Source organism: Macaca nemestrina, chromosome 6, assembly GCF_043159975.1.
Source record: "Macaca nemestrina isolate mMacNem1 chromosome 6, mMacNem.hap1, whole genome shotgun sequence".
NCBI classification, from domain to species: Eukaryota; Metazoa; Chordata; class Mammalia; order Primates; family Cercopithecidae; genus Macaca; species Macaca nemestrina.
Genome location: NC_092130.1, coordinates 97,315,174 through 97,327,338, shown reverse-complemented (window position 1 = coordinate 97,327,338; position 12,165 = coordinate 97,315,174). Strand labels below are relative to the sequence as shown.

The 12,165-nt window shown below is 35.6% G+C and overlaps 1 protein-coding gene across 10 annotated transcripts in view; it reads left to right on the top strand.

The window, feature by feature from the left end:
• The window catches only part of TENT2 (terminal nucleotidyltransferase 2), a 73,839-nt gene that overhangs the window by 44,202 nt on the left and 17,472 nt on the right, over positions 1 to 12,165 (top strand). For all 10 annotated transcript variants that reach the window (XM_071098766.1, XM_011730070.3, XM_071098767.1 and 7 more), the window contains one exon: positions 11,957 to 12,093. In XM_071098766.1, the coding sequence (XP_070954867.1) occupies positions 11,957 to 12,093 (137 nt within the window). The remainder of the gene's footprint in view (positions 1 to 11,956; positions 12,094 to 12,165) is intronic.

The window sequence follows — 12,165 nt, the reverse complement described above, 5'->3', positions numbered from 1 at the left end:
GGTTAAGTACATAACATTTTCTATATATACCAAGAGAACATTTAAAATGTTTCATATTCTGTTTCAGAAAACTCTCATACTTGTTATTTTGTTATTGGCAGACAGTCTGGTCAGTTGTGTTAATGGTGGAATTTGTTTTGCATGATGCTCAAGATTATCACTAATGGAGATTAAATATACTCAGTTGCCCATTTGGCCTTATTCCAGTTTTCTTCCTACTATTTTAAAATATAGCTTCACAGGATTTCTTTAGTTAGTAACTCAGACATTTTTTAGCCCAGTATATTTATACTTTGAAAAGCAGGGGGAAGAGAAGTTGAACAATTGAATAATCTTTTTATCTTTAATTTGATCTTGCCAAGTAATACACCAAAACAGGTAATATTAGTACACTATTCTTGTCTGCATAATACTATGAATCCTGCTGACATTAATTGGAAACGTTCAAGAAATGAAGTGTGGCTACTAGAAAAGATTTAATATGTACTTAGTTTGAGTTTAGAGACACATACGTTATGTATGTATTCATCACCTATAAGAATCCTTGTGTTTCTTTTTCAGTTTTCGTGTTCTTTCTCCAGAATTCTCTGTTTCTTTGTTTTATATCATTAGTGTTTTCCTCCATAGTCATCCTTTTTCCTGCATTTATTTGGAAATAATATTTAAGCTACTTGTTTAGAATGTTTGACTGCTCTTCTGAAACCACATAATTTTTACATATTGGTTTCATATACTTATAAGAAGAGCTGTCTTCTGAACTTACTAGTCATATTACAAAGAGAAATATAATCAGCTTAGACGATTAATTTTCAAAAAACGTACTTATTGTGTTACACAAAATATAACAAATTTACTTGACATGGAACATCAACTAATACAGTTTAATATCTGATAATTGAGAAGGACCAATGTTCTTGGTTTTGAACATAAGTTATTATTGTAATGCACACATGCAAGGTGCTGGATAATAAAGGTTCATTTTAATACAGCCTTGCTGTAGTGGAGATCTCACATTCTGTGGAAGGTCATCTACTAGAAGAGACTGTATAACAAGAGCCTTTTTTTTTTTTTTTTTGAGACGGAGTCTTGCTCTGTCGCCCAGGCTGGAGTGCAGTGGCCGGATCTCAGCTCACTGCAAGCTCTGCCTCCCAGATTCAGGCCATTCTCCTGCCTCAGCCTCCCAAGTAGCTGGGACTACAGGTGCCGTAACTTGAACTTTTTGACCTTATTCTTTGAAATCTTTTTATATATTCTTTTTTTTTTTTTTTTTTTTTTTTGTAGAGACGGTCTTGCTGTGATGTCCAGTTTGGTCTCAAATTCCTGGCCTCAAGTGAGCCTTCTACCTTAGCCTCCCACAGTTCTGGGATTATAGGCATGAGCCACTACACCCAGCCTGTTGGCCTTCATTTTGAATGTTTTTATCTCTCCATGAAGTATTGACTCTTCTGTTCGTACTGAAAGGTCATATTTCATTTTATTGACCCAATCTCATCTTGCTTTAAGACCCAGGTGTCAGTGTAGAAAGAGCTGCATATGTTCTTTAGCAAAGGATCTAATAAACTTATCCCTAAAATAATATTGTGTATTGAAAAACGCTTCTGCAGCAGTCTCACTTAAAACCCTATGCTACATGAAGCTCTTTTTACTAATATAGGACACTGGCAAAATATCAGTGTACTGTGGTTGGGGTCAGAGGTAACGCTTTTATAATACTCAGGTTTTTACTAACGGCCCCATTTTCACTTCTGTGTTCTGTTTTTCTTATTATCTAGCTTTCTTCCATGACAGAGTCCTGACTTCTGTTCATATCCACTACCTCTGGCCCTATACTCTCCATCTGTTTTGCTTATAAGCTTATTTCTATACCTGCAATGGGGAAATAGATTTAGCCCCAAGACCTTAAAAAATACTAATAGCAAGACCTACCAGATTAGGAATCTCCTGATTTGCATTCACATGTAGTTACATTGCCATCATAAATATTGAATTTGCCTTTACTATAAGATTTTTGTTTACATGGGTAGGGACTTAACTACCTCTTCTCACACAGGATTTTTTGTTTTATATGAAACCTGTAAGCTGGTCAGCAGAACACATTTTTAATAGTCCGTCTGATGTAACAAACAAATCAGCTTATTTGCTATTAATAATAACCAGCCGGGCACGGTGGCTCATGTCTGTAATCCCAGCACTTTGGGAGGCCGAGGTGGGTGGATCACGAGGTCAGGAGTTCAAGACCAGCCTGGCCAAGATGGTGAAACCGCATCGCTACTAAAAATACAAAAATTAGCCAGGCATGGTGGCAGGTGCCTATAATCCCAGCTACTTGGGAGGGTGAGGAAGAGAATTGCTTGAACCTGGGAGGCGGAGATTGCAGTGAGCGGAGATTGCGCCACTGTACTCCATCCTCAGCGACAGAGTGAGATGCCGTCTCAAAAAAAAAAATATATATATATATATATAAAATAACCATAACCATTGTTTGTTTAGTATCCATTATTTGTCAGCATACTGTACATTTTATACACAATTTTAAAAATCCTGAACAAATACACTTGCAAGGTATTATCCCTTTTTCACTAATGAAGGAACTGTTTTAGAAATGTTACATGATTGATCCAAGTGGTACTAACAGTTTTTCCATTATACTGTTTCTTGGGGGAAGGCAAAATTATGGTAGTATTCACTAACATTTTACCTAATTTCTGTTGCTTATTACATTTTATTTGTATACATCTGATTGTTCTTATACAGATATACCTTTAAGGACAACAGTTACGGCAAAATTTCAGCTTGTATAAATAAGTTTAAGAATGACTTACCATTTTAAGTAACAACAACAAAAAAAAACTTTGTTACTTTACAAAGGAAACCACAGGGTTCTTTTAAATTTGGAGCTTCTCTAATACAAAATAGGGTTTATTTTTAAAATAAAACAATTTTGGAATGGAATAAGTTTGTTCAGTATACTGTGCTTTTTAGTCATTTTCATATTTTCTTTTCAAAATTTGTAACATTTTAAATATTTTAAAAATTGGTATATTTCAGTTCAGTTGTGATATGAAAGGGATAAAAGGCTGTAAACATTGTGAAGACTATATTATAGTATAGAATTACTGATTATTACTAAATTCTTATTGACTTAAACAACATAACTGATAGAGGGCAGAGTATTTACTATTCAGTTGAAGAAATGAAGCTGAGAAAGTTAAATATATAAACAGATAAAGCTTATGAAAGAATCTTTATTTTAATGCAAGCATATTACTATGAGGGTTAACTTAAATTTATGCTAGGTAGATTTATCAGTACAACTTGTATTTTTTAGCTATTTGTTTCCTTCCCTAAAAGTATCTTTGTACTCTAGGAGTCACAAGAAAATAACCCTCTTCTTTTTAATAGTTATGAAATAAAGAATTCTAGAGCTTTTCTGTGTAGTTAAATGTTAAAAACACCTTAAATTATACATATACAGTAATGTGCTGCATAATGATGTTTTGGTTAATGACAGACCACATACATGATGGTGGTCTCATAAGATGATGATAGAGCTGAAAAATTCCTGTCACTTGGTTTTTGCTGTACTATACTTTTTATCATTATTTGTGAGTGTACTCTTTATGCTTAAAAAGCAAGCTAACTATAAAATGGCCTCAGGTAGGTCCTTCAGGAGGTATTCCAGAAGGAGACATTGTTATATGAAATGACAGCTCCATGCATGATATTGTCCCCAAAGATCTTCCAGTGGGACAAGATGTGGAGGTGGAAGACAGTGATAGTGATGATCCCAATACTGTGTAGGCCTAGGCCGATGTGTATGTTTGTGCCTTTGTTTTTTAACAAAAAGGTTTAAAAGTAAGGAAAAAAAAATTAGAAAAAATCTTATAGAATAAGGATATGAAGAAAGAAAATATTTTTGTATCGTTGCGCAGTGTGTTTTAAGCTGTGTTGTTACAAAACAGCCTAAAAGTTAAAAAGTTTTTAAAATAAAGTTACAGTAAACTAAGGTTAATTTATTATTGAAAAAAGAAAAAATTTTAAATAAACTTAGGGTAGCCTAAGTGTACAATATTTATAAAGTCTACAGTAGTGTATAGTAATGTTCTAGGCCTTCGCATTCACTCACTACTCTCTCACTGACTCACCCAGCAACTTCTACTTCTGTAAGCCCCACTCATGGTAAGGGTATACTGTTTTTTATCTTTTATACCATGTTTTTAGTGTACCTTTTCTATTTTTAGATATGTTTAGATACACACATACTTATTACAGTTGCCTACAGTATTCAGTAATAACATGCTGTGCAGATTTGCAACCTGTGCAGACATACCTTTGAGGTGTTGCAAGTTTGGTTCCAGGCCACCACAATAAAGTGAGTCACATGAATTTTTTGGTTTCCCAGTGTATACAGAAGTTATGTTTACACTATCATGTAGTCTTTTAAGTATGCAATAGCATTATATCTAAAAAATGTACATGCCTTTGTTTAAAAATACTTTATTGCTACAAAGTGCTAACGATCAGCTGAGCCTTCAGCACCAGTTGTGGAGAATCTTGCTTTGATATTGACGACTCCTGACCAGGGTGGTGGTTGCTGAAGGTTGGTGTGGCTGTGGCAGTTTCTGAAAATAAGACAACAGTAAAGTTTGCCACATTGATTGACTCTTCTTCACAAAAGATTTCTCTATAGTGTATGATGACCTTTGCTAGCATTTTACGTACAGTAGAACGTCCTTTAAAATTGAAGTCAGTCCTCTCAAACCCTGCCACTACTTTACCAGCTAAGTTTATGTAATGTTCTAAATCCTTTGTTTATACACTTACAAATATTATCCCTCTTTCACGAATGAAAAAACTAAGTCTTAGAAAAGTTACATGGTTGATCCAAGCAGTACTGGGATTTTGTTGTCATTTCAACAAGATTCATAGCATCTTCACCAGGAGTAGACTCTATCTCAAGAAACTGCTTTTCTTTGCTCATCCATAAGAAGCAGAACTTCATCTGTTAAAGTTTTATTGTGAAATTACAGCAGTTCAGTCATATCTTCAGGTTCCACTGCTAATTCTAATTCTCTTGCTGTTTCCACCACATCTGCAATTACTTCCTCCACTGAAGTCTTGAACCTCTCAAAATCATCCAAAAGGATTGGCATTAACTTCTTTTAAACTTCTGTTAATGTTGACATTTTGACCTCCTGTGAATCATGACTGTTTTGAACAGTATCTAGAATGATGACTTTTTTTCCAGAAGGGTTCAATGTAGTTTGTCCAGATCCATCAGTGGAATCACTATCTGTGGTAGTTATAGCCTTGTGAAATGTATGTCTTAAATAATAATACTTGAAAATGAAAATTACTACTTGATCCTTGGGCTGTAGAATGGATGTTGTGTTAGCAGGCATGAAAACATTAATCTCTTTGTACATCTCCATCAGAACTCTTTGATGATTAGGTGCACTGTCAATGAGCAGTAGTAGTAGGTCTCAACAGTGGGCTTAAAATATTCAGTGTACCATGTTGTAAAGAGATGTGTTGTCATGAAGGCTTTGTTGTTCCATTTATAGAGCACTGGCAGAGTAAATGTAGCATAATTCTTAAGGGCCCTGGGATTTTGGAATGGTATATAAGCATTCGCTTCAACTTAAAGTCACCAGCTGCATTAGCCCCTAACAGGAGTCAGCTTGTCCTTTGAAACTTTGAAGCCAGGCATTGATGTCTCCTCTGTAGCTGTGAAGGTTCTAGATAGCATCTTCGAATAGAAGGCTGCCATTTACACTGAAAAATCTGCTATTTAATGTAGCTGCATTCATCTGTTGTTCAGTGTAGCCATGTTAATTAGGGGAGATAACTTCTGGATAACTTGCTCTAGCTAAGCATTTGCTGCTTCACTTTGTAATTTTATGTTATGTAAATAGCATCTTTCCTTAAACCTCATAACCAGCCTCTGCTACCTTCCAACTTTTCTTCTGCAGCTTCCTCACCTCTCTCATCCTTCACAGAATTGAAGAGAGTTAGAGTCTTGCTCTGGTTAGGTTTTGGCTTAAAGAAATATTTTGATAGTTTGATCTATCCAGACCAATGAAACTTTCCATATCAGCAATAAGGCTGTTTTGCTTTTTTATCATTGATGCGTTCACTGGAGTAGTACTTCAAATTTCCTTCAAGAACTTTTCCTTTGCATTCACAGCGTGGCTGTCATTAGTGCAAGAGCCCTACCTTTTGGCTTGTATTGGCTTTCAACATGACTTCCTCACTAAGCTTAGTCATTTCTTGCTTTTCATTTAAAGTGAGAGATGTGTGACTTTTCCTTTCACTTGGACAGCCATTGTAGGGTTGTTATTTGGCCTAATTTCAGTATTGTTGTGTCTCAGAGAATAGGGAGGCCCAAGCAGGGGGAGAGGGACAGGGGAATTGCCTGCCAGTCAGTGGAGCAATCAGAATACACATAACATTTATTGATTAAGTTTGCAGTCTTAGCGGATACCATTTGTGGCACTCCAAAACAATTACAGTAGTAACATCAAATATTACTGATCACAGATCACCATAACATATAATAATAATGAAAAAGTTTGAAATATGAGAATTACCAGAGTGTAACACAGAGACCTGAAGTGAGCACATGCTGCTGGAAAAATGGCTCTGCTGATAGACTTGCTAGATGCAGTGTTGCCATAAACCTTCAATTTGTAAAAATTGCAGTATCTTCAAAGGACAGTAAAGCGAAGCGCAACAAAACGAGGTGTGCCTGTATATATACGGTTGACCCTCTATATGTGGGTTATGTGTCCATGGATTCAACCGACCACACATCAAAAACATTCAGGAAAAATAAAAATACAACAATAAAAATAATACAAATAAAAAACCATAGTGTAACAACTATTTAGATGGAGTTTAAGTTGTATTAGGTATTATAAGTAATCTAGAGATGATTTAAAGTATATGAGAGGATGTACATAGGTTATATGCAAATACTTAACCATTTCATATAAGGGACTTGAGCATCCCCTGGAGCCCTGGAATCAGTTGCCTGGGAATACCAAGGGACAGTTGTATACACATATGTATAATGACTTTTTTCTTTTTAAAAATTGCCCTAATATGATGAAGAGATTGATCAATTACCTGAAACAGGCTATAAATGAATACCTTTGAAAAGATTTAGCCAGCCACGGTGGCTCACGCCTGTAATCCCAGCACTTTGGGAGGCTGAGGCGGGTGGATCACGAGGTCATGAGATCGAGACCATCCTGGCCAACATGGCCAAACCCCATCTCTACTAAAAATACAAAAATTAGCTGGGTATGGTGGCACACCCCTGTAGTCCCAGCTACTCAAGAGGCTGAGGCAGAAGAATCGCTTGAACCCGGGAGGCAGAGACTGCAGTAAGCTGAGATCATGTCACTGTACTCCAGCCTGGGCAACAGAGCGAGACTCTGTCTCAAAAAAAAAAAAGATTGAAAAATTTTGGTGTAGATTTTTTTTAAAAAATGGTTACAAAACATTGTTTTAAAGTTGGCACTACTTGAATTTTGAAAACATAGGAAAGTTAATTTGGAAATAATACATGAAAAGTTTCAGAAGGTAACCACACTGCATTGTATAAATGTGCAATAATAATGACATGTGGCATATACTAAACAGTTAATAAATCCTTACAACCACCATCTGAGTATTTTTCCTTTTCTTGTATTATAAATGACGAAGCTGAGGAAAGCTAGGTAACTTGTTTAAATGCTTGCAGCTAGTAGAAGGGTGATGCTTCACACTTCAGTCTGACTTCAAAGTTAATGCTTTTAATCTCTTCATTGTAGTACCTCTACTTTATGTTACTTACGTTGATTTCACAACTTTTAAATCTGAAGTCAGATATAATTAAAGGAAATTTTATGATCAATCTTTAACATATATCACCAGATTAATGATGACTTACCTGCGTGCAATTCAGATAGCTTTGCAGAAACTTGAAGATATCACTTAGTAGTTGTTCTTTTCAGGCAGAACTATTCCCTATCAGTTTTTCTTTTCCTTGTAACCTTCCTTAACATATATTTCTAGGGTCTCATAATTCATATTGTTAGGAAATTATGCTTAATCTCTTTTAATAACTTAAATTTCTATTTACCTGGAGATGGAAAGGGATCATCTTTGACTTAAGCCTTTCATCATTTAAAGAACGGTTTTCAAATAGAAGGTTAGCCAGTCTAACTTATTCTGGAAAGCACTTAATTGTCCAAATTTCAGACTTTGAAGGTAACATAAGATATCGTGGGACAGTCTCAGAGAAAATGATGGAATCTGGCAAAAGGTATTTTTACCATTATTAAAGACAGTTCGATGAGCAGAAGCCGTGAGAGTTCTCAGATGTTTTTCAAGGGGTTTTCTATTTAATTTTTTTTAACTTGAAGAGAAATAAAAGATTATGTGTCTTCTAAAGGATCAACATTTAAAAATCATTTGGAAATGTTTTCAGGAGTTAATACGTTATACATTTGATTATCAGAAGCCCAAAATAACCCAAAAAATATAATAAATCTTCCCTCTATATAGGCACACAAGCAACAGTAAAAATTTGTAACCCAAAAATGTATTTATTAAAGAGATGGATGTTTATCAGTTTAATTGCTATTCCGTGGACTTACTTTGTAATTTTAAGGCTGCTTTCTTTCTCTTTGACTTTTTGGTTGCTCTTTATGTACTTTCTAAAATATTAGTTTAAGTTCTGAACCCCTTTGTCATATCTGAAATAGCATGTATTTTTCTTAAATACATAACTACAGTGGGGAAGCTCCCTTTTAAATAAATTCTTTTTTTTTTTTTTTTTTTTTTTTTTTGAGATGGAGTCTTGCTCTGTTACCCAGGCTGGGCTGGAGTACAGTGGCGTGGATTTGGCTTACTGCAACCTCCACCTCCCGGGTTCAAGCGATTGTCTTGCCTTAGCCTCCTGAGTAGCTGGGATTACAGGCATCCACCACCATGTCCAGCTAGTTTTTGTATTTTTAGTAGAGACCGGGTTTCACCATGTTGGCCAGGCTGGTCTCTAACTTCTGACCTCAAGGGATCCGCTCACCTCGGCCTCCCAAAGTGCTGGGATTACATGCATGAGCCACTGCGTCCGGCCTTAAAAAAATTCTTTGTTGACATTTTAAAGCAAAGAATCTTTCTGTAATGTGAATGGTCACTAAAAACTGGGGTTTTCTTTTTCTTTTTCTTTTTTTTTTTTTTTGAGATAAAGTCTTGCCCAAGCTGGAGTGCAGTGGTGCAATGATGAGCCCTCGAGGCTCAGTCACTTCTCATGCCTCAGCCTCCTGAGTACCTGGGATGACAGCAATGCATCACCATACCCAGCTGATCTTTCAATTTTTTTTAGAGATGGGGTGTCACTAAGTTGCCTAAGCTGGTCTCAAACTCCTGGTCTCAGGGATTTCGTAATTCATATTGCCGTGAAATTATACTTAATTTGTTTTATTTGATAATCACCTAAATTTCTTTCTCTTTGCCTGGAGATGGAAAGTGATCATCTTTCACTTAAGATTTTAAAGAAAGAACAGTTTCCATATAGAAGATTAGCCAGTCTAACTTATTTCAGAAAGTGCTTCATTGTCCAAAGATTGATCCTTCTGCCTTAGCCTCCCAAAGTGCTGGGATTACAGGCTTGAGCCACCATGCCTGGCTTAGGGGATTTCTTAAGGATAGATAGAATTACTATTTACTGGTAGCTGCTTTTAGGTGTCCTTATCTTTTTTAGTTTTGGTTTGGATTTCTGCTTCAGTTCTCCCTCAATAAGCATGACCTGACTCTTTTTGTGTATGACCATGAAAAAGAACAGTGGAGCTAAGAGGAGACTGGCCAAATTGTTGGTCTGAGGTCATTCAGCATTTTAATGAAGTGGATCTCATGACTCTTCAGTTCTTAATGTCATAATTGCTGACCTTTTTCTTTAAATTATTGAACAAAATAAAAATTTTACAGGAGGTACAATCATTTTTTAAACTTCAGATAAGAAAGTGACTTCTGTTTTAGCATATTCAGTTCACAAATTGAATGCTAATTGTGCTTGGTGCTAAGAATCAAAATTAGTAAGAAGCTTTCAGAGCAGGAGCTATTAAACAGTGACGTACTTACTTGATCTACATTATATCTTTTGTTTGATTTGCCAGAAAACAACATTTAAATTTTATAATTTTAAATATTGTTGCCCTAAGTTCAATTTTATACCTAACGAGTAAGAGTTAAAGGGGAATAGAGGCACTGCATCTGTGCTTCCTTCTGCCTTTAGTCTTTACTAATTGAGGTTTCTTTCCTACACCCTCCTCTTTTTAAAATTTCTACTTGCATTTTAAAATGTAATTAATACTACAGCTGTTAGAATGTAAGGGGAAAGTCCCATGTTGAGGAGTATCAACTTTATGAATTTGGTTGGAATAGAATTTTTATTCCAAGAGAAAGGTAATCACTTCTTGGTAGTTAACAATTATTGATAGAATTATAGGTAATGGAACAAGGGAGGAGGTATTTTTGTTTTCTTGCTCCTTTGTTTTTATTCATATTTTGGGGGCACTAGCATTAAATGATGCACTATGCTATTTCTCTACTACCATTGTTCAGAGATTCTCCTTTTTTTTTTTTTTTTTTGTCTCACTCTGTTTCCCAGGCTGGGGTGCAGTGGCGTGATCTCAGCTCACTGCAAGCTCTGCGTCCCAGGTTCACGCCATTCTCCTGTCTCAGCCTCCTAAGTAGCTGGGACTACAGGCACCTGCCACCATGCCTGGCTAATTTTTTGTATTTTTAGTAGAGATGGGGTTTCGCTGTGTTAGCCAGGATGGTCTCGATCTCCTGACCTCGTGATCTGCCTGCCTCGGCCTCCCAAAGTGCTGGGATTACAGGCGTGAGCCACTGCACCCGTCCGGAGATTCTCCATTTTTTAACTTGGCATTATCTAGATGTCTTTAATTACATTAGTATCTATAAGCCCAGGGTTAAATAGGTAGTTTGGAATCTTAACTGTAGTTGTCATTCTGCTGCCTTAACTAATTTAACATTTCTGTTCTGACAGCAGTGGAGAAATAGAGAAAACCATCCCTGATGGCACTGTGCAAATTATCTTGTATTATTTTCTAATTGATGTATATAAATGGACTTGATAATTTATATAATACATTTAGTATATTTGAGAGCCAGAACTTGCTGTTAATAGAGGAAAGATGAATATGAAAATGAATGGCATAACATAGGAAAACAGGATAAGTACCCATTAGTATTCTTTCTAATAGGTGTCTTTGTTCCTGGATTTCAGGCAAATGATATCCTCTTTTATAAATATTATGGTAAAAGATTGCTGAATATTGCTTGTTGGTATGCTTCCTATCTTATTTTCCCTGCCTTCTTTGTCTTTTCAAGCTTAATTCAGGTTGAACATCTCCTCTTCCACCTAAGATACAGAAACAAAGCAAAATTTATAAAATCTTAAAAGTAGTATAAGTAGTATTTCTATATTAAGGGTACTCTTATGGCCTTTGAGAGAAGTTTGAAGTGACAGAAAAAACTCTTACTTTGTGCTTGATATAGCCTTTATACATATACTGCTTCTTGTAGGAATTATTAAGAATGAGATAACCTTTATGAAGAAATCTATATGGTATTGGGTAGAATCTTGGTATGCATAGTAAGGCTTTATTTATGAGTTAGAAAATCTTTTGCTAAATAGCAATCTGTTCGGTTAACTGAGTGCTGTACTCAAGCCAAGGATTAGATTGTTAATTTTTCAGGTACATTCTGGCCTACTGCAAATACTGGTGAAGTCTTTAGTGGAAGAAAAATTTCAGGTTTCCAAATTGCCAACGTAGAGAACATTTCTTCTCTCTTTTTCAAAGAGGAGTCTAGTTCAGGATTTATAAAGTTTCTTAGTGTCTGTTTTAAATGGCTTTACATTTTTTCCCCTTCTTTTTGACAGGAATCTTTTAGTCCTGCTATACAGCTGCACCTTGTACATCAAGCTCCATGTAATGTTCCTCCTTACCTCTCAAAGAATGAATCAAACCTTGGGGACCTCTTACTGGGCTTTCTTAAATATTATGCTACAGAATTTGAGTAAGTAAAACTTTAAATTGTGTTTGTTCATTTATATATATGTGTGTGTATATATATATATATGTGAATATG